Here is a 24387-nt window from a genome sequence, read left to right as displayed (position 1 = left end):
CATTACTGAAGCTATTATATAATACTTATGTGAATCCATATTTATGCAAATTACTGTTTCAGTTTTTGTTTTATTTACGTCTCATGATGCACTGGTTTAACTAATGATCTTTCTTTCTCCAGCAGCTGTTACTTTTACTTCTGCAACACATCCAGTTTACCAGTTATGCTGTTCATTATGGAATTTTTCAACTTTGATAGTAAAATCTAAATATCTTTTTTTTCTCCCCTCATAACTTCACTTTAATGTTTTCAGCACACAGAGCTGATTTAAAATGGCCTTCTACTGAGGGATGCATGAACTTCTATCTAACCTGAATCACTACTCAAACAAAACAGGTATTTCAAAGCATTCAGGTAAAGCAGAAGATCTTTTTTTTTTTTCTCTCTCAGTCAGGAATTCAAAGTGCAAGAAGCCTAAGAGAAGAACTCAGTCCCCTCAAGCTAGAATGAAGTTTAAAAAAATCATACATGAGCCATACTAAGCACGATCAGAAAATCTATTCAGTCCAGCTATGTGGAAGACAAGACTAGTCAGCATGGAGGGTGATACCCGTATAGCCTCTACAATCCAACATACTGCTATCTATTTAGGTGCTATTTACTTTGCAAGAAACCTTGAAAGGTCCCCCATATTAAATCACTCTGTTATAAACTCTGCCAGTCCAAAAAGACTAATAATGATTACACACTGACAGTGTGTACCTTTTACAAAGGTAAAAATGTGAAGATTAGTAAGTGAATTTTGAGATAGTAAAATATCCTGGGGGACTGATTACGGATGCTTTTCTTCCACACTATCTTTGGAGTTAATTTGGATGCAGTACCAACTCAGAAGCATTATCGCAGTGCAATAGTCTTGCTAGCAATTCAGATTAGCTCATTAACATAATAGATATACACTTTTACTGGGTAAATAACAGTGGTCAGTGAGTACATAACAGTTAATGAGAACTGTCTTATACTTCCTGTTACAACTATTCATATTGACAGCATATCCCATTTGTTTATCTTATTCTTGAGAAAAAAGGAATAGAATAACAGGATGACCCCTCTCTCCCCCATTGTTTTTCCTTCACCATCTGGATCATTGCTGCTTACTAGTCACCAACCAACCTATTTGTACAGGCAGTTTCACCTAAGACAAACGACAAACAATAACAAAACAAAAACAAAAAACCTACTCTCTGAAATAAAACAAAACCATCAACCAAACAAACAAGTAAACAAACAAACAATAACATAAACTCATAAGGTGGCAGATAGAATTCAGACAGAAGAGACGAGATTAAGCCTGAAAGAAGAAATCTTCCTTTCTGCTTTTAATAAAACATGGTTTGCTTCCATTTTAACCTCTCCTACAGTATACATCTCTGCTACAAAAGCTGACTGATACCAATAATCTACTCCATCTATATGATATTCAGTTTTTCCCCTCAGCACCGTGCCTTTTGAGTTTACATTCTCTGCTGTGTTTCCTCTTATTTTAATTCTTCACTGTCTCCCAGGCATTTAACTGCAAATAAGTGACTCCTCTCTTCTTCAATACAGATTGAAACATAGTTTTGCACTCATTACATCTCTTACGTTGCCATGCTATTTTTATTATTGCTACACTAATCTGACATCACTATTTTCATTACACTTCTGTTAAACCTCACAATGCTACCATAACTTCGGTTTCTCCCAGAGACCACAGGTAACACACACAACACAGCTGCCAGGCTTGATAACAGAGTTCATTGTCCAAAACACTTTGCCATGACCTTGAGTCAGTTTTAAAGATATCTAGTGTTGAAGCCATACTTTGAACTTCACACAGTTCTGAACCAGTACAGAGATGAACCAAGACTGAGAGGAGAAGGCAATAAGAATCCAGGAAAATTGTCAATATTTGGGAATGGGTAAGAGAGGCAAAATGTTACTGTGATGAAGCCAAGAGCTGATGAAGATCTGTTATGGTTCAGATGAAAAATAGAGCTCAGTATTTTTCTACAGAAAACAAAAAAAAACCATATTCAGACAGAGCATACAAGTTTGAAGATAGACAACAGAATTAAATGTGATCCTCTGTCTGTGGGCTTAATGATTTTGTTTATTCAATCACTATGACTCCAGAGGAAAAGGAAGAAAAGCTTGCAGGGCAGGAAAAGCAACAGTCCAATTTTAGCTCATTTGTACTATCAGAAACACAGGATTAAGTTTGAGGAAAGCAGAGAGATTGATCTGTGAAGTCATCAAAATAACTGAATGCTGAAATGTTTAGGTGCTTTTAGGACTATTTTGTTAGGATAGGAGGCCAAATACAGCAGCTTGAGACTGTTGCACCTCCATGTCTCCAGGTCCAACCAGTAGCAAGGTTGTGAATGTATTCCTAGCAGGCACCCACATAAATACACGTATACAACACATATATGCATATATACATGGCTAGCAACACAAATAAACATGGACAGACGTATGCAGCACTCACACAAACACAAACAGCACCAATGGCCTCATCCTGCTCCCCTCTCTAGCTGATCAGGAGGGAGGTCCATCTGTGGGTCATACACCTACATATGTACAATGTGGATCCCTCCAGCAGCTAAGCCGAGACGCAGCCAACAGCTGCCCCTGGAGGCTTGCTCTAGAGACAGCCTGCCTCCACCCACCCACCCACCCACCCATACCCACACCCCCACCCCCACACCCACACCCACACCCACACACCACAAACTGATTTCAGTTGATCCCTAGACCCCGTGGTTTCCCTGGTTGTTGGCTAGGACTTGCCGTGTCAATCCAGTAGCCAACTCCACTGTGGTCTCACCCTCAGAGAGAGACACACACACCCCTAGCTCGAAGATCTCATCACCTACCCTTCAGCTAGTCCAGTTTGATGTTTGCTAGCTGTTGCACACTCACTTGCAGGCCCTTACTTGCTCCAATTGCTGACACCACAGACACAGTGGTGCCACCACCCCAGTTGCTGGCAGTGAGACCTCCACACACACACATGCATGTAGAGTCCCTCACTCAGGAAAAGGGTTAGAAAGGAATTTAATTACGTAAGATAGACTGCACCTATCAGGCACACGGCATGGACATACAATTTTACTGACCAAAAAAGTGTTTACATGAGACCAGCCCTTTTTATCCCCTCAGCCCTCTAGTGATTCTTCCCTGAATCACCCAGATCCCTCCCTTTCTCTGCCTTTGGTTCCTTCTCTAAACATCCCATAATACATCTTGTACAACCGCATAATGCTCTTCCCCTGCATCCCGCAATGCATCCCATATCCTTAGGACCCTCCTCAATCTGAAATATGATCTGGAGAACGGCTCCCTTTGGCTCATCTTGCAGGCTTTCACACATGGCCCATGGGGCTGATGCACTCCCAGGATAGCCCCAGGAAGAGCCTGGACAGGGAGTCCCTCCCTCTGAGGTAATTTACGTTCCCCTTCCCACCACTGTGCCTCTGCCTCTTCTGTGCTTGTGGAGGAGTGCTTGATGAGCTGACTGCTGTCCTGAAATGGCCCTGGGAATAGCCAGGCAGGGTGGTATTTGTGTTCTCCCACCTGCCATTTCCCTCTATGCTCCTTTGTGCTTCTGGAAATGAGCTTTTCAACCTCTAACCTATTTGTCATTGTTTTCTTTTGTTTTAGAACTCCTTTGTACAAAGATGGTACAATAGTACATCATTATTAATTTATCTTCACAGCTGATTCCTCCATAGAGCTCAGTTTGGTTATATCCTTGTGCATGATCTTCAAACACTTTTTCAGTGGTGGGCTATCAGACCTTTCTGACCAACATCATTCTTGCGTGACTTCCTTCTGTCATCTGTCTGCTCTCTGCAAGGTTGTCACCATCTTCATCTCAAAACCCTACTCATTCTGAGCTTTCATTTTATACTATGTAGCATTCTAAATCTTGGGTTTTTTCTTAAAACTATTCAATTTGCATTTGAGAAGTGACTCACTTGCCTAAACATAGATGTCAAGTGCCAATTTCATTTACATTTGAGAAGTGACTCAGTTGCCTAATCATAGACGTCAAGTGCCCATTTCATATATTTCAGGGTGTCCAATTCATCAGCATTGGTCTGGTAGATGTCACAGAAATTTATGAAAAACTTTCAGCCTTCTGGATCACCAGGTGAAAGACAGGCAGCGTACCCCAAGGCATCTCCAGGATACTAAGTAGCTTAACATTGCTCTTTACCGTCTTTCTAAGACATCTTCCCCCCGTTTCTTTCAGCCTTCAAAGCCTATTTCACTTATTTGCTTGTACGCTACAAAGTAATAGCATTAGTGGACAGTTCTAATAACTTCGCATTTTGAGCCTAATCAACAGTTTTTATCCCTTGAAAATATCTCTGTAGCTCTTTTTCAGCACATCCCCTTTAACTTTATTCTTGAACAAAGAGCCAGCATGTATAGTGATTTCTAGAACAAAATGTGCCTGTCCTGTAACTTCACTTTGCGGCAGTTCAGAAATCTCTCTTCTGTCCTAGTATATCGATTATCCTTTCCTGGCATGTGCTGTATGGCCAACTCACTGTTATTTATCCAATGTTATTAAAAACAGCATTGCTAATTTAAAGACATTTGCCGTCTATGCAACATTATCTGGATGATGAGTTTAACTCAATTAATTCAGAACCTTAACTCAAGATCTTTGGAGTCAAGATCTCAAGCCCCTTAGGCTACATCTGTTTGAAAAATTGAATAGCATAATGGAACTTTCCTGGATATAGGTCCTAACCATTTTGTCTGAATAATCTGTTTTTAAACTCATGGAAGATAAACTATGTTAAACAGTTCTACTATTAAATAACTCATATAGTCCCTGACACAGTTTTGGTCTACACTAGCTACCAATTTCTGGGCATGCTTCAAAAATTAGCATGAACCAGGAGTCATTCTCAGTGAGCAATATGAATATGATAGCCCTGTTAGTCACAGCATCTAGTTTATGAATAAATAATTTTGTGTCTTCCTATAACACTTTCTGCTAAAGAAAATGGCTTTCAATACGTGATGAAAATAAAAAATGGATTCTATTCCATTTTGTCTTTTCCACCTCCTTCCACAGTACTGAGCTGATTCTGCTGAAGGAGCCTACAGTACTACTCAGCTAATCCTGAAGGAGATATCCAAATTTGTCCAGGTCTCCAGGCTCCAGACTACAGGATCAATTTAGTTGTCAAATACAGGTGCCTGAGATGCCACCTGGCCTCCAAACATCTCTCTAGAAGGGCTTCACAGGTCTTGTATCATATGGACCAACTTCATAACAATATGTGAGGATGCTTATCGGTATCTCAGTTAGTGTCATACACAGATGATTAGGTAATTTAAGCTACAGTTCTCCATTGAGTACAATGAGGTTTAGACACATGGTCATATCAAAATCAAAATTCTGCTTAAGAACCAACTTTAAATTCTCAGAAATTGCCTTCAAAACTCAAGGCACATTTCTGCATATGCAAAATCTTTAAATTGTCCATACAATCAATATTACAGTAATCTGTTGGCAGGAGCTGCATATTCAAAATAAAAAAAAAAAGTTTCAACTGTGTGAAGTTAAGTTTTTTTATGTCCGCAAAATGCAAATGAAAAACAGGAGTGTTCACAATGAAGGTCACAGAAACTCCTTTGCAAGTATTAACACCATTCTCAGAATCAGGGAATAGTCTGTCTACTATTTCCTTAAAAAAAAAAGTTATCAAAAGCTATCTGTCAAGGTGAATATTGTATGCTTATCTAAACTGCCTGGCTGCTGTCCTCCAGTACCAGGATTTTTTTTTGTTGTTTTATTCTTTCCCAAACACACTGTTTGAATAATTTGCTTTTAGACTCATCAACAATATGTTGTGCTAAACACTACAGTCTAGATGCAGTATTTGACTCAGGAAGTTCCTAAAATCCTAATTACAGAAATCTGGGGGTGAACACAGGACGAGATAGTTTTGTCCTACTTCTATTGTATTCTTTCCATGAACATCTGTCACTGACTTATGCAAGACAGTTAGCTGCATCTTTGCACTGTATATTGTATTTCTGTCTCTTTCATCCTCTGCCTTTATACCATCTTTCATTCTCTACCTGGTTCTTTATCTCTCCACATCTCCTCTCAGCTCAACTTTCTCCATTTTTTTCTATGAGTTTTCACTTTCTATCTCTCCCTTTGCACATTTTAATGCTACTTTTTTCTTCCTAAATTTCACTTTTCTATAGCAGCACTCAAAATGTGTTGAAAGAGAGGGCCTCTCCTGAAAGAGCTGGGAAAAAGAAAAAAAAGAACATAATTTATGGTTTGTTGAGAAAGGTTTAGTAAACTGATCAGGATTACAGCACGTGAAAGTTGCACTATTTCATACCTGAATAACCATAAAAGTTCAGTTGAATTATTTCAGTATTTAGGATGAAGAAATTAAATTTTCTGTGGCAAACAAGTTTTTACTTTCTACTCAAATGCTACTGAAAAATTTCAGCAACCATATTAAAACACTTCATAGTTTTATGCGTAAGCTATAATTTTCTCTTATTCCTTCTGTGCTACCTTTTCATCCACAATATGAGTTCCAGCCCTTATCTTGAACATTAGGGGGAACTCAAATGCTCATGTTCCTTTGATATCAAGTGAAAAGAGAAAATAGAGAACTCTGCTTTCTCACAATAAATTCAGCTATACTTGACAATATATTAGAAATCTAGATATCTTTCTTTCTTCCCATTCAAAATATTGAGTTCTTACTGTTTAACCAAGTGAAGTAAAATTCAGATTTGCAATTCCAGTATGTAAATCTCCTCTTATAATTTTTTGCAGGATTTTTCTGATTTTATTGAACATTCAAACTCTGTTATATAGGAGCTTTCTGTTTTAATTAAATAGGTAAAATCTATGCTTATCCCATTTACTTCTTCCTCTAATATTGAGTTCCTGTATTGCTTTGTACACCATTTCTAGTCAAATTTTAACTTATGTCTTAAACCTTAGTCTGAGTTTAGAGTTGGCCACAACACTTACACAACCCTAACTGAAGGTTTTAATGAACTCTCCAGTGCAAATCCTAAAGGTCTGTCTATCCTTCATATTGATTTTGATTGTTTTTTTTTGTTTTTTTTTTGCAGTATTTTTGAAGCTTATTCAGCAGCTATTGAGTACAGCATTTAAAGTATAATATTTAAAAATAATGTATTCAAGTAATTTGCCTTCTCTCAAAAATATAAATCATTTCTGATAAAATTATATTTTTAATTCAGTGTTGACCCATGGGATTATTGCCTGATTAAGAATTTTCTCTTTTACCTTGAAAATAATTGGTGCTTTGACTACATCACTACAGTTCAGAATTTACTTACCAGTGCTTTTGTGTTTCAGACATACTGCTTTCACTATATTTTGCTCACATCTACTTGCTGCAATCTCAGACATCTCAATGCGATTGCATTTGGCAGACCTAACATGGATGGGAGAAGGAACTCTCTCTCTCCCTCCTCCCCCCTTTTTTTAGTGCAATGCCTAAATTCCTTTTATTCTAGCCACTATAAAGGTATAATACATGTTTCTTGTCTTGAAGAGCTTATATTCTAACTGAGAGGCATAAAAATGAGAGAAATATATTTAACATGAGTTAATATTTCACTAGAGTGAAAAGAGAAACTACAAAATCCATGTTACTAGTAATACTTTAAAATGAGGAGGGACTGTTAATAGTGCTACAGCTTGATCGAAGAAAATGAAAATTAGCTACTAAAGGGAACTTATTATTTTAGCATTTTCCTCTCTTTATGGTGCATTGCATTTTTTTACATTTGATTGTTATCTCTACATATTACAGTAAACATTTATCTAGTGCAATAAAAATTGAGTTTTGCTCCTTTATTTTAAACTTGATTTAAGTGTCAGCTACTTTACCCTTCTGAAATGCTTGTTGCAGAGGTTTTTCTACTTTCTCGATATCCTTTTTGGTTGCTTGTTGATCATTACAATACTTGAGTGGTTTGTACTCCCTCTTGCTGTTCCTTCATTTGAAAGATTATATTGCTAACCCAGAGGGTTAGATTAAACAACCACTATGTTCAAAAGCCAACAAAAAGCTTAAGCAAATTATAACTTTAAAGTTGTTTGAGTCACCAGAACTGTGAAAAGCAGCTCTAAAAGACCGAGAGTTTGGCATGGTGTTTCCAAGCAGGGAACTAGAGCTCACTTATTATGTTTTATGACCTACTTTCTAATCTAACCTTTTCCCCATTTTTGTGGCAAGTATAAATGTAAAAAAGAACCAAAAAAAAAAAAACCCACCAACAACAATCATTTTGCAAGATTCAGGCTGTGGCCAGAGCTTACCTGCCACACTTCCTATAAATGTACTGGGGTTTGGAGATTTTATAGCAGAGCAAGAGCTTCTGCTCTAGGGAAAAAAATTTATTTAAAAAAAAATCATATAATGGACGTGATTGTGACAGGTGATTGGAGAAGAGAAAAAAAGGGCAAATACCCTCTGGAATGAAACCTGAAATGGTAGAGAGATTATAAAGTTTATAGGGGTTTTAACTGGAAAGAAGAAGCACAAGAACCAATGGCAGAAAATATACTTCTTATGTCTTTCATTTGATGCAATACACTTGCATTTCTTTAATGAATTTTTATTTTTACAGAAATAGAAACATTAATGTTAAATAATATTACAGAAAATATTTTTGTTTACTTGTTTTTTATACTACTGTTTGTTTAGACTTTTTCTAAGTCAGAGAAAAATGAATAAAAATATATCTTTGATCCTTGTTATTGTTAAATTCACTATAGTAATTTTTTAGAATAAATGTAGAAAGTTTTGCACTGTTTTTCGGAAAGTGCTTTTTTAATTGTATTATATTGTAGCATATAAATACTGTATTTGCTTAAATTATTCCATTAAAAAGCAGAGAAAATATGTGAAAAACCATGATTTTAAGCAATAATTTTGAGTGTTTTTTAATTGTATTTTATTAATCTATAACATATTCGGTATAAATTATGGCCTATGTAATGTTTTAAATTGACCAAAATAAAACAATTTTGAGTGAATTTTTGATAAGAGTTCATTTTATTTGCGATAAGATTTTATAGATCTTATACATGGAAGGCATGCATATGTTCTACCTATCATAAAGCTGCTGAATTTATAAACTCCACAAATACTGAACATGTATCCTCCTCAAGCAGTTTCTTTATATGCTCTTAAGAATAGAAAATAAATGTTATTTATCTAGCCTACTTTATGCAAAATGTTAAACTAGAGGAGGCACCCTGCTGGCTCTGCTGTTCATAAAGAGTGGAAAATTGCGGGGGGGGGAGGGAAGAAGTGAAGGAAGACATGTGAAAACTGATGTCAAGTCTGGCTGCACTGCAATGACCATGAGATGACAGAGTTTAAGATGGTAGATCCAGAGAGGAGTTAGTAAAATGAAAATCAAATTACATGCCAGAAGTGACTCCTGACTGCGCTAAAATGCAAACAGGAAGTACCCAGAAGATGGATGAAGGTATGGGCTATCTGCGAGAAATATAGAGACTTTCCCCAAACGTGTAGCAGTGGAATCAGGAAAGCCAAAGCTCTGATGCAAATGAAGCTAGAAAGAGATATGAAGTGAAAAAAGGGTTTTTATAGTTATATAGGAAGAAAAAGGAAGACTCAGGAAAACTTTTGTCCACTGCTCAGTGAAGCAAGGACCTTGTGATGACGGACTTACAGAAGGCAAAGCTACTTAATGCCTTCTTTGTCTCAGCCTTTTTTCTGCAAGGTCCGCTTTAGGCCTCTCAGGTCCCTGTGCCTAGTGGCAGCATCAGTGGGCTGATAAACTACTACCAGCAACAGAGGAAGATGTAGGTAGGGAGCACTTTAAGCAAATTAGATATACACAAGTCCATGGGACCAGATAGGATGCATTCAAAGAGGAGCGTCTGAGAGCAGTGAGTCAGTGAAATAACACTCTCTATTGTCTTTGAAAGATCATGGCAACTGGGGGAGGGTTCTGAAGACTAGGAAAAGACAAATGTCATATCCATCTGTATCGGAAAATGCGGAAGAATGTCGAGCAGACGGGCGATGGAAGTTAGCCAGACCTTTCCGTGGGGAAAGGAGCATCTACAGGGCACGTTGACCCATAGTCAAGTGGCAGAGCCCATGCCAGTGCAGCGCAACACCTGGGCTTTGAATCGAGATTAGCGATGAGTTCCATATGCTTACAGCACATGTATGTAGTCTTTATATATTGTCCCCCGCCCCCAGGGTTCCTCGCTATGAACCAAAGCTCAGGGACTCTCCTGCTCCATTATTGTCTCAACTGGAAAATCACTGGGGGACTCCTGCTCAGATGCAAAGGTAATAAACACTCAATATTGACCATAGTGTACCTCATGGTTGTATATCTGTCCCTGCCGGGAGTCCAGGTAGTGCCCTCACTTTACCTTTACATCATCCTCAAGAAAGGCAAAGAGAAAGATCTAGGGAACTAAAGACTAGTCAGCCTGACCTCAGTCTCTAAGAAGATTATGGAGCAAATCTTTCCAGAAGCCATGTGTAGGGTCATCAAGAACAGTGAGCATGATCAAAAATTGGAACAGCTTGCCAAGAAAAGTTGTGGAACCCTTAAACATGCAGATATTTAAAACCTAAGTGGGTATGACCCTGAACACAGGATCTAACCTCAGAATTGAATCTAACTTTGGAGCTGACCTTGCTTTAAGTAGGGGCAGTTGGATCAGGCTCCAAAAGGGATCTTTCAACTTTCAGGGTTTTTCAGTATTCTAGGATTAAATAAGTAAAATGAAACCGGAAGTCTTCTTCCCTGCTGCCCAGCTACACGTGTCTAACAAAACACAGAGCAAACACTGTAAAGAAATACAAAATTCAGAACACCCTTCACTGCATTTTGTCTTGTCAGACAAAATTTAGTTTATTCAAAACAATTTTTTCAAATCTACATCATTCAACAGTACTTTTGCCAGCTCTTTGAGATTTGGTCCTTTGACTAGAGATTCCAGAGAAGGAAAATATCAAATGGAAAGATGTCTCAAGGTTTATTACAAAAATCTAAATAAGATTTTGGTTATTCTTTCATGGTCAATCTTCTCCTTATTAAGGTATTTTTCCAGCTCCAGAAGGATTTAGATATGCTCTAGAATTGAAATGACAAATGTGAAATTAAATTTACTACTGGCAGGCTGAAATACAAATATGAGCAGCTGTCCTGAAAATTGTGGGGAGAAGGAGATAAATTAATAAAAAGAACTTACAGTGACAGCTTTCTCTTCACCTTCCCTCCAAACTATGCAGCCTACCAAAATATTTATACCAGTAGAAATGCAGTGGTTTATTTTAAATAATCCATATTAAATAGGGCAGACAACACCAAATGCGTAATATTTGTTTCTATCCAGTATGCATTTTTTCAGTCCAGTTTAAAAATGTGAATTTAGGCATCGCATAACATTTTTTTCACTTCATTTGTGTCTGAAAATCTGAAAGACAAAAATGGACCAAAGAACTTTCAGGAAAGAGTAATTCATTTCCCTTTCTTTCTACAGAGTTCCACTTATGTGATTTTAGTAGTGTATAGGGATGTTAAATTGGACATACGCTAGAAGTCCTTAGGATAATAGGAGGTCTTTACCATTCCAGTTTTCTTCTAGATGGATGGCATCTTAAGGCAAATTTTGCAGTTGTGGAATCTAGTAGATGCAGAAGGACTGAAAGACTAAAGTTTAGTACTATTCTCTTTGTATCTGCTATATCCATAAGGGAAAGATCTTGGTGATTTATATAAAAATAACATCACACCACACCTACCAGGGATGCATAGATATGGGATGCATATGTCAGCCACATAATACCTTTTATGGGGCAAAACACTGGAGCACAGGAGCAGAATCAGTTGCTGACTTGGTGAGTAGAAAATATTAGGGACTTTGCTGTCTTCTGGGAATTAGATGGTGGTCTTAGACTAAAAGTGGTCTTAGAAGACATGAGAGTAGGAACAAAGTCTTAAGACAAAAAAAGGCCAAAGGAAGAGGAGGAAGTTTCCTATACTTTCTGCAGCTACTGACCTGAAACCAAGTGGACTTTATGCTTCTGTCTCATGCGTGCTGTAAACTATCTAGGTGCATCTTAATATTATTGCTTGTTAAGTGGAGTTTTTTTCTCACTTACTATAATTATTGGGATAGTTTAAATACTTTGATGGCCTTTCTTGTCTATTTTTACTTTTCATATTTTAACAATGGCTTTTACTTCTCGTTCTTACATATTCCATGTATCTTTTCCTTATAATGAGAGCTGGCGTATCTAATATGCAACCTGTCTGTAGAATAGCAAAAAGAATAGTCTCTGTGCCTATCTTCACTTGGGGCAGAAAGAGCTTGGTGAGGCCAAAGCTGCAAAGATGACGTTACAGTACTCCTCTGCATCAGAAAGGTAATTTGTGAATTCAGAGCTACATTGGCTGTGTTTAGGCTTTCCTGCTGGGGCAACCCTAGCCTTGTCCTGGATATAGCACCTCAGCAGAAAAACTGGGGCACAGGTGAAGAACGGGTCATTCTTAGTTTGCAGCCTTATATAGTTCAAAGGCACAGGGACTTGCTCTCCAACTTGAAACTCAGAAGCATTCTCTGTATTTTAGTGGAAGCTCTAGCTCTAGGACTGGATTTTCATCTATATCCATTAAGTTAAAGTCTAAAATTAAGATCAAGATCTTAATGAAAAATGAATATTTTAACTGCTAGTGATAATCCAAACCCAAGCATGGTTCCATGTATACTGGTTGCTTCACTACCATATCACGTTATAGAATTTTACAAATGCTGATGCCATTATATTTTTTATATTCATAATTACCATTAAAAGTAATTAAGATATTCTTCAGTTCATTCAAAAGTCATGGGTCATGGGAAGGCAGTGTTTAGCATTATTTTACTCTACATGTATTTTGGTCTGAGGGATTCCATAGGGGGAGACTCGTCAGAGTGATGTTACTGTGAGCTAAAAACGATGCTATGTTCACTGTAGCTGTACAACATCTCATTTTAGAAATTCCATTCCCTTCACAGATGAACAGCATTACAACAGGGGGGATACTTTGACACACTCATGGTAGAAAGTTTATTAGTTGAGTGCTACCTAAACTATTAAAATCTGTCTTAAAAAACAAGAAAAAAAAAAAACTTTAAAGGACCATCCTTAAAAGGATGCAGCCACTTAAATTTGTGGTGCTTATAGCAAGTGCAAAGCAGGCATAAGGGACCACAGAAACTACTATTCAAGAAATAAGCAGGTGAAAAGCATTTACTGTCATACTTTCAATACCATACATTTATGTCCTACCTATGTGCAGGTATCTTGCGATTCCCCGCAATCAGGATAACATCGCAGAGCTGCTGTTGCTTCAAGTAGCTCTCCATCTTCCTGAAGGTTTGCTCGGCATGGTGAACAGCCTGGTAGAACTCCTCAGAGCTACTCGAATCCATGTCACAGGGAGGTGACAAGGGGTGGCTGGCTCCTGACAGTCTGCAAACCACAAAAGAAATGCCGTGTTGATGATATGTGACCAGTTGTCTAGACTTCATCACAGACTTCTAGAAGCTCATAAGAGTAACAATGCGTCCTTCCCCTAGTCTCCTCCCTAGAAGTTCAAGACGGAAAAATCTTACAGCATTGGAAGGAACTACTAAAACTGTAAGTCTTTAGCACTGAAGCAATCTTTCAGCACAGAGACAGAACTAATGAGTTACTTTCATCTTTGATAAAGAGTTATTAATCTATAAATACGAGCAATAATTGTACAGCTATGCCTTTATTATGAATGACTGGCCTTTTCACCTTTTTGAGCATTTTAGAGCAAAATTATTTTACAGAAATAAACAAACTATTCATTTATCTCTGTAATTGTTTCATCATACGCACACACGAAATAAAGGAATAATGGAAAAAGCAATCCTATCTTTGAACTGATTCTAAGAGTGCCTACTCTAGTTCACTTCCCCAAAATTCACATTCATTTTACACCACTTGGGAAAGAAACAGAACTAATCAACCGTCAACGAATCTCAGACCTACATTTTAACTAAAAGTAATTAATGCAAAGTGAATTTAGCCTGCTATGATGCCTGCAATTCCAAAAATCAGAAAAAAAGTATAAAGAAATGGGAGGAAAATGCATTTTTTTTTTTTTTCGTTATGCAGCCATATTTTATTAGTTCAAGTTCATTTGGTGCAGCACTCTTGGTACAGAACCTTTACTAAAATAAAAAAATATGTTAGCAAGCTCTAGCCCTCAAGGAAACTACGTGCTTCCAAACAATCCATGACACAGACAATACCCTCTTCTTTTACAGATATGTAATAAAATTCTTTCAAATGAAAGCTCTAGGCTTTTGCATATCTTATGGTGCTGAAAATGAAGCACTTCATAGATGAAGCTGATTAAGTTATTTTTCTCAACTAGGTACATAAAAAACAGCTTATTAAATCAACAGAAGGTCATCAGGGTATCAAAGGATATAGTTTAAGTTCAGCCTATCAAATGATATTACCATTAATTCAAATCAGTTTATATATATTCTATTGAAGGAGAGCATGAGAAAATTTGAAAATTTACAATAATAACACAGCAAATTCATTAGATATGCTTTCAATTCGGTGAGAACCATATTCTAAGAACAATATTAACAGATCTGTAGGGTAACACAGCCTACATTTCTAATGCTGGAAATGTCTGAAAAGGGCATAGGGATAATTAAAAATCAGCTATTACAATGAAATACAGGTATATTAAAAAAGGGGAGAAAGTCTTTATTGTTTTTATTGAGTCTTGGTAGACTGTAATATTGTTAAAAAATAGTATTTGCTATAGACTAGTGATTTGCTTTTGGGTTAGTTTTTGTCCAAAGTTGTTCCAGGTGCTCTTCTACAATTATTGCAGGAGATTCACCAGGGAAAAGTAGGAAAAGATGGTCCATCTTCCTGCCACAGTAATTGCAAAGTTTCCTAGCATTCCTCTGAAGTAGAAGCCTGCCAGTGGCTTCCAGGTTGCAAAGCTGCAGAATTGAGGGTGGCCTGCAGATATTTTTGAAAGGAAACTCATTCTAGGAAATTAATACCTGTATATAGCACTGCATAGATTAGGGGGTGAGGTAAAAAGGTAACTGAGCTGGATCTCTGTAAAACTGTAACCCACAATAACTTCACTTGAATAGAATTAAATAGGAGTCTGAGAAATCATCAGTTCTTTTAAATTACTCAGTACTGCAATTTCTATGCTAGTAATGTTAGAGTATATGTTAGCCTGAACTATTTACACTAGGCAGAAACTGAAAGACTATAGTAAATTAAACTGGCAAAACTTTATTTACCATAGTTCCAAAACAGCAACAAATATGAATCATTAATTTAGAAATCAACAGTTCCTTCATTCTGCTATATTCATTTTTTTTAAATTTATACAAGTAGTTTAACCTAAATATCTCATAAACGCTCTTCCTAAAGAATAAAACAAATGTATTCATTCTACAGATAACATAATGTTCTTCTGTATTCCTGTCCTATCTGATCTGCCAACCCTGTCAGGCAGAAATCCATGTTTATTTTCATATATCTCTGAACAATCAAGAAATACTTTCACATAAAACTGAAATGAGGGAGCTTAGCTCACTGGTATGTATAGTGGGTAGAGATTTCATCTTCTCTTTTTTTTTTTCTCCCTCAATTTTATTGTACCGCCAGGTAGATTTCTTCAGTTTTATTGCTGAAGAATTAGAATGACAAGTAATTTACAAGAGAGAAATTGGTGTCTAATAAACAAGGTTGGTAGGGCTAAACAGACACATTTTTTTTTCACTTTCTCCAGGGACTTTAGAAGTGACAGCCGCAATTTTGAGAAAGGAAAGTTACAGGAATGAGTAGGTCTGAATAGGTTCAGATTGTTTGTTATATCAGAATTTAGGGTTTAAACTCTAAGCCAGTTTACATTTAACCAGGTAAGGTACTAAATATTCTTGATTATTCAAAACATGCTCCTCTCTTCAGGTCAAAAAAGCAGAAGTATTCTGACTGAATTTTACTAGTCTTATGCAGCTGAGCTGCAACTAGGTTATTTTGCTCTTGAACCACTGCAGACAGTATTTACCACAAATCCTGTCCTTCCTGCTTGCCATTTATAAACAATGCTTTCCACTCTCAAACTCATCAGCCTATTTAATACTTAACAAATCATTAAACGCCTACTCAGAAAACAAACCCTCAAGGCCCAGCAAATAATCCTGAAAACTAGCATGTAATCAGCTTTTATTTGCCTTTTATTTAGTTTCTGAGCAACTGGAGATAAAAAGTCTCCTACTTATCCTTTTCAGTAGCTATATCTTTTTCATTGTAGGTGCTTTGTTTGCACAATCAATACTTTAAATTCAACCAGCAGCTTGTTAATACAAGAATTAGTTAAAAAGCTTCAGCCAGCAAATAACAGTTATTTTGTACCAGTTTATTAAATACATGTATAGGTAATTACCACCAATTAAAAAAAAATTCCTGTTTGCATTTTTGTTTGTTTGTCTTGATGCAGGCAACCTGAACCACATAAGCAATAAGACACTTCTTGATTACATTCTGCAGGGAGTTCAGCAGAAATACACCTCAAGGTTCCCTGAATCTATCTTTCAAAATCCTTTTTTGTATCTGCATGCCTCAAAAATTGTTAGAGTAACTAGTCTCTAATCAGTGAACATCACAGACTCCAGATGGGCTTTATCCATAAGCTCTCTTAGTTGGCAAGAGTAAAATCTGAACTTACTATGGAAATGTCAAATGTTCAGGAGCTGTTCACTCTAGAATACTTTCTATATTTAAACAGTTCAGTTGCTAATAAAAAAAATAAGAAGATTAAACCTTTTACAGGTTTTTGACAATGCTACTGAAGGACGATACTACAAGGATGAGCAGACTAAAAGGGTCACAAAAATCACAAACATTGCAAATGGTCAATACTTTCAAATATTTCTTTACGAAATGATAAAACAAAAAAAAAAAATCACATAAAATAAAACAGAAAGAAAAAAAAATCACTCCAGAATAATCTTCAGAGTGCAGGAGTTCACCTCCACATCCCCAGCATCCTAACCTTGAAAGAGAAATGGTTTAAAGAACAATCTGAAAGTGCTGATGAGGAAATTCAACTTTCAAGTCTTATGGATCTTAAAGAGTAAAAACAGAAAGTAAAGTTTAACTCTGAGGATGTAGGACACCTGACTCTACAGTGATCTCCTTTTTCCTTGAAAAAGGATTTTGAATTGAATGGTAATGCCATTCTGTAATCAGCTCTCACTTTGAAAAAAAAAAAAGACTGTAAACCGATGTTCCCTTAAATATCAATAAAATCCTACAATTTTGTCTAATCTAAAGAGGCATCTCCCAAACAGGAGGTACTTCTCAACGTATTCCAAACGCCGTGCCTCAGGACCAATGCCCTAAACTCTTTTTACAGAGAGAGAAATGGGCATGCTGATTCTCCCCTACTGTAATTAAGAAGGAAAAGGCACTTTGCCAAAGGTATCCTGGGGGCTGGTCATACTGAACCATCTTTCAGACCTTTGAGATTAGTTTTATTCAAGTAGGACACAGTTTAACCTTCAAAAGTTATGTTGATTAGTTACTAGTTAGTACCCTGCATTATTGTGTATATACTTAGTCGGCTTTCCACCTGTACCTTGCACAGTTGTTTGTTCTTATAAATACTAATTATAAGAACATGCCACTGAGATTTGATTATCTCAGTGACATTACACATGAATAAACTATGACATAAAGAATAAAGAAATGAAAACACTTAGCTTACAATAATGCTGACAGGAAGTTAATTGGAAAATGTTAGGAAAAAATGGGCCCCACTTACAGCTTTACCCACCTATATTTTTCTTCTTTGGAAAGTAATTAGTAAAGCTGTCATTCTTGACTACCAAGGTCTGAAAACAGCAGTAGCAAACATCTGTATTTAAACTGCATTGTGAATAAGTTTCAAAAGGAAAAATAAAGACCTTTGAAATGATAGGTGAGAAACATCATAAGACTTGAAACTATACTGCATTTACTTTGCAAATAGAGTCTTATATTTAGAAATCACTGGAGGACATCCAACAAAAGTTAAAATTCACTCCCTACTGAAATATTAGTTTCTGAGTTATTTAATCCATTTCTAAATTTCTTATTTTTATTTTTTGAAAAAAAAATTACAGAAAATTTGCAGAATTTTTTGAAAAATCTTGACTTTCTTTTATGAAACTGCTCACTGAATTCAGTTAAACTCATGACAGTTCCTTCATCCTCCCTTCAGACTTCCCTCATCTCTCCAGAAGTTTATTATTGTTATTAATGAAACAAGTTTGTCCTATGCACAGAATCAATGGACCTTTTTAAAAAATTACTATTTACTTCATTTTCTTATTTTTTATTTTTTTAGTGTTATGTTCAATAAATCCTTTATCTTTCCTTTTGGCTTCCCACCTTTTATCTTCTGCAGTCTTCTAAAAAATGATTTCAAACTTTTCCTCTTTCTCCTTTCTTCTTCTCATTTATGTCCAGTCTTGAAAATAAGTTTTTGCCTATTCCCCATCAGTACCTCCAGTTCCTCCTCATACATTTTATGCCTTATCTTCTATCAATTGTACCTACAGTTTCTCTCTCCAGTACTCCCAGATCCCAACAAATTAAATACTTTTCACTGACGAGCAATTAAAATGAGTTCTGCAATGTGAGATAGCTCTGACCGATAGTTAAAAAAATGGAACTTTCAAATGAAGACTGTGTAGAAACAAGTATCACTAGGCTGATAATAAACTTTAGAAAAAAATAAACATTAAAATAGTATAAAATATCCTTTATAGGAAATGCAAATATTTAAAACTTTGATTCTCTTCTGTATTGAGACAAAAAGGATTTTTTTTTTTTTTTCTATAGATGGAAACATGTAATCACAGAATCACAGAATGGTTGAGGTTGGAAGGGACCTCTGAAGATCTAGTCCAACCTCCCTGCTCAGGCAGGGTCACCTAGAGCACATTGCACAGGATCGTGTCCAGGTAGGTTTTGAATATCTTCAGGGAAGGAGACTCCACTACCTCTCTGGGCAACCTGCTCCAGTGCTCTGGCACCCTCACAGTCAAGAAGTTTTTCCTCATCTTCAGAAGGAACTGCCTGTGGTTCAGTTTCAGTGTGCGCCCATTGCCTCTTGTCCTGTCACTGGGCACCACAGAGAAGAGACTGGCCTCATCCTCTTGACACTCCCCCTTCAGATACTTATACACATTGATGAGATCGCCTCCGAGTCTTCTCTTCTGCAGGCTGAACAGGCCCAGCTCCCTCAGCCTTTCTTCAGAGGAGACATGCTCCAGTCCACTCCCCTCATCATCTTTGTAGCCCTCCGCTGGACTCTCTCCCGTAGTGTCATGTCTCTCTTGTCCTGGGGAGCCCACAATTGGACACAGTACTCCAGGTGAGGCCTTACCAGGGCTGAGGAGAGGGCCAAGATCACCTCCCTCCACCTGCTGGCAACACTCTGCCTAAGGCACCCCAGGATCCCTTGGCCTTCTTGGCCACCAGGGCACACTGCTGCCTCATGCTCGACTTGTTGTCCACCAGCACTCCCAGGTCCCTCTCTGCAGAGCTACTTTCCAGCAGGTCAACCCCCAGCCTGCTCTGGTGCATGGGGTTATTCCTCCCGAGGGGCAGGACCCTGCACTTGCCTTGGTTGAACTTCAGGAGGTTCCCCTCCGCCCACCTCTCCAGCCTGTCCAGGTCCCTCTGAATGACAGCACAGCCCTCTGGTGTGTCAGCCACTCCCCCCAGTTTAGGATCATCAGCAAACTTGCTGAGGGTGCACTCTGCCCCTTCCTCCAGGTCACTGATGAATGAGTTGAAGACGACTGGACCCAGGACTGACCCCTGGGGGACACCGCTAGCTACAGGCCTCCAACTTGACTGCACCACTGACCACAACCTCTGAGCTCTGTCATCCAGCCAGTTCTCAATCCACCGATTTGATTGCAATGCTATCATTTGGTAAGGTTAAAACAAAGGTTAAAAATTATCTTAAACAGCATAACAAAACATTCATCTCTCATTGAAAAATTTGTTTTAATTATATCCACTGATGAAAAGTTTTATAAATTACATTCTTGTGAAGACTTAATCCATCACAGTATTCCGATACAGCGGTTCCGCGGTTCCCTAGAAAAGTGTTAGGTCTGTGCTACTAATAGGGACCTTTACTGTCGACAGTAGCTATTCTAGGAGGTAAAATGAAAGCTAACCCAGACAGAAATTGCGCTCTTATTGACAGGATGCCATTTCACATGCCCCTCTAATCTAAGGACTTGCTAGCAATTGTCTTGCTTAAGTTATTCAAAATTCCCGGCCATTCTTTTAGTAAAACGGCAAGTTTGCAGAAGTGACTATACTTAGTGTTGCATATGTTAATTCATTCACATTGATCTTTTAAAGTTTTTAGCATAGCAATGTCAGATCTCATTTTAATAGCTCTCAAGACACCTGACTTTATTTGTGTAAGGAGATGCATTCATGCATTCTTTTAGATTTTGATAATTAATGGCTCATATACTAGAAGTAATCTTTCTTCAAATCGTCTTTGTCAGCAAATAAGAACTGCTTGTTTATTTTAACAGTTAAAATCTATAATTACTACAAGTATTAATTATAAGTATTTATAAGTGACTTTGATATAGAAATACTTTAGTCAATGTCCACAAGCAGCTTATATTCCTTTAATGCTAGGCAAAATATTAATGACTTTGTTTCAAATGAGAAGCCATTTAGAGGAAAAAAAAACACAAATAAAGAGACAAAGCGGTAATAAAAATGTCAAAAGGAAACAGTGGTGCCATTATAATGGAAAATTATCATATAATATATGTGAAAAAAATCACTCAAGTGTCAGGTCTTCTAAACTGCAAATAATTTTCTTGCTAGAGTTTCAGTTTTCCCTTGTACCACATTCCTCTCCCCTCACTTCCTCCAATTATGGCTAGTTGACCTAGATTTGAAGTGCCACTCTCTAGGTTGAATGCTATGATTAGCTTTCCAGATGCCTTTAAGACTGCAAGAGTTTTAACCTGGTCTAGAGAGTCCCACACTGGGACTCCATAAGTGGGACATTTTACCAATACACTGACCCGTAAATACCATTTTAACTGTGTGACTTCAAAGAGATACTCAAGTGCCTTCTGGACCAGGAAGCCCAGACACCCGCTGAGTATTTGATATCTATTGCATCCATGGCCAGCTTCCACCCAGGACTGGTAATCCTCTTTTTCTCCCCAAAAGGGAAGTAAATACTATCAGGATAAAGCTATCTTCTTGCATCATAACAGTTGATGTCTGTTTTCTGCTTCTTTGATGCCCATCTCATTCTGAAGACCTAAATCACATAAAATCTTTAACTGTCCTCTGAACTACTTAAGGGCTGTGGTCAAGCACAGCTTCAGAAAACCAACTGTAAGGTGAGGACCCTCAGAGGCACCCCTACCATTTTTTGCACCTTGTAGCCTGCAGCCTGAGAGGATTATAGACAATCCTTCCACCTGTGTTTTCTCACAGCCCAAGTCTACCACAAGCCGTGGAAGAGCAATATCTCTGCTCACATACAGGGAAGGTTCCCAACCCCCTATATATACACTTTAAACTGGACAGGATGCCAGAGCAATTGCTTCTTTCTTTCTTCTCCCAATGGAAAAAAAAATGCTTTTTTCTTTCTGCAACTAGATTTTCCTTGATCCTTGCTTTCTCATCCCTCCTCTCTCTTCTCTTCCCAACATAATTTGTGTTAAGTGCAGACTGGAAAATCTCAGTAAAAGGCTTGATTCGGATAGGGTAAGAGAAAAGAAAATATCTTCTAGTGGCCTGAGAGCCTTTACAAAAGGAAGAAAGAGACCACATACCCTTCACTGTTCAACACTACATTTTTTTCCCCTAACAAATTCAAAATTACCAAATGATAGATAAAAGAAAATAAAACATTTTTGCTCCTAACAGCTGAGCTACCTCACAGCACCTGAGGTACTGAGTATTTTGTGTGTTCTGCATCAGTCCTCCATCAATCAAAGCAAAATTTGACTTTTCTTTTAATTAATCTTCCTTCATTTTCAAAGGGTATTATTTTTTCCTAAATATATTAAAAAAAAAAAAAAAACTTGAATTGGTTCTTTTCCAAATCTATATATTTTATTACATGTGTGAAATGCAATTAAGACCTCTTACTTCTTTTCTTGAAGTCAAAACATAATAATTTGTTGCAGTATATCATTGCAGAAAATTCTTTCATACTGCAAATTGGTCTCATTATCCTTCCTGAAACTCATTTTAGCATAAAGATGATCCTTTTATAAACTCTGCTTCAAGTTCCTGTCACTTACGCAAATCCATAACAAACTTTTGAAGGAGATCTGAGGGACTTAGATGACTTTTTAAGGTTCTTCATTTCAGCCAACACCAGAAGCCTGACAACTACAGTACTAATTGTAAGGATGCAAACCACTGACTTGAGTATCTTGTTAACAGCCTTTATACTTCCTGGACCAATTAAGCTTTTTCTTTTTTTCCCTCATGTCTTTGACCTATTCTGCTTCTAAATAGTCTTGCCATGCAACAGTAGAGAAAAGATGCTGACTTGTCAGCTAGATGGCTTTCTCCCCCACATAGCTAACAGTGCATCCACTGCTTTTTCAGTTTGGCATGCCCACACAGAGGGAGTAGTTTGTTCCAATTGTTCTTGAGAAGCCTGATAAAGAACTTAAATGAACCTATAGTTCACTTAGCTACACACAGATACTTGAAAACTCACTGTCATAATTTCTGTAATATATTGTTTTGTTTTTTTTTTCCATTCACATTTCTAGCGGAGTTTTTTGTCATGTTGGATCTCACTGTCTGAATTTATTTCACACATCTTGGGAGATACTAGAAACAGAGATCTTAAAGTACAAAACCCAGGAAACAGGAATAATCTGCCTATAAATCTACACACACCTCACTTGCCTGAAAGGAGGCAAAGCATACTTTTTGAAAGCAGAAACTAGAAAAGATGTCACAGGAGACCTCAATTTTTAAATACATATTCAATTGAAGAACAACTGAGAAGCATAACCACTTTTTCTTAAGCTGCTAAGAGTAGTTTTCCTCCTCCTTTTTTAGCTCAAGACCCAAGGGAGCCTCCTTCATTAAAGTATGGCTTAGCCAATCTGCATTCCTCCTTCCTCTTTCATTTTAAGAAAAGTAGACAAAGTTTTATTTCATTGTAATAATTTACATTCCTTCCTTCAAAAGAAGTTCCCTAGTTTCTTTGCTCCTATCAATTAATTAATGTAGCAAAAAATAAAATTCATGAGGCAGGTATGCCTGGAAGACAAAGCCACCAGCTACATGTAAGTTGGATGAGAGAGAACTTTGTCCCTGCTGTGGAAGTTAAGGTGGGAGTTACTTGCTGGAAAGTTTGAGATAAAGGACAAAGGGTTATATATGAGGCTAATACTGCTGGCCTGAGTGGTTAAATGTGATAGGCTGGAGATGTACTTTCCTGCCTTCTTGCGTATGTGAAGTGTTCATGATGATTATTCATTAATCTAGTTGAGAAGTAGCAAGAAGCGGATAGGTGTAGGAGGAAATCTGAAAGGTAGATGCAATAATGGGAGAGAGAGACAGGTGATTCCTTTTCTCATCTTAACAGCTTGAGAAATTTATAACATCATACTTTGTACCATGGTGCATCATCAGCTGAGCAGCACCAGCAAGACAAACTCAGGGGGACAGGTCTCATACAGCACAGACTGTCACAGCTTCCTTGATGACAAGTGGCTACAATGGCTCATTCCAGATAACGATTTGCCCTAAGCCCTTCTGAATTTCTTAAGAGCTCAAACATAATATACCAAAATAGTTCTCCTATAAAGTTGAAATAATTCTCTTATCCCCCAATGCCACCTTTTACCAATGTGTTGGCACTTTAAAACTCAGCTATAAAAGTGGATTGAGCTTGAGCCTGAAGATAAGGATGAATGTATATTGTTATGCATGGTCTCTCTTAGTACCCTTTGTAGAGGAAAAAGGTATGTGAGCAGCTGACCAGACTGTCCTTCCAGGTACTAGACAGAGATCTGGGTCATATGTTTGGTACCAGATCCGCTTCTCAGAAATAAAAATAACATTCTGGTGAGGCTAGTTATAAATGAAAGTATGTTTTTCGGGAACTGTTCTTTTGGTGGATGGTGAAAACTATTTTACAGATAAAAAACAGTACTATTAAAATGAGCATTGATAAGTACAACTAACTGTGGTTCATTCAATAAATAAGAAATTCTACT

At 37.4% G+C, this 24387-nt stretch overlaps 1 protein-coding gene across 1 annotated transcript in view; it reads right to left on the bottom strand.

Annotated features, from left to right (window-relative positions):
* Positions 1-24387, bottom strand: part of KLHL1 (kelch like family member 1) — a 258070-nt gene that overhangs the window by 179069 nt on the left and 54614 nt on the right. Inside the window, exon 2 of the mRNA XM_068929677.1 lies at positions 13355-13537. Coding sequence (XP_068785778.1) covers positions 13355-13537 — 183 coding nt within the window. The remainder of the gene's footprint in view (positions 1-13354; positions 13538-24387) is intronic.

This window comes from Struthio camelus, chromosome 1 (assembly GCF_040807025.1).
Source record: "Struthio camelus isolate bStrCam1 chromosome 1, bStrCam1.hap1, whole genome shotgun sequence".
NCBI classification, from domain to species: Eukaryota; Metazoa; Chordata; class Aves; order Struthioniformes; family Struthionidae; genus Struthio; species Struthio camelus.
This window is presented reverse-complemented; position numbering and strand designations above follow the sequence as displayed.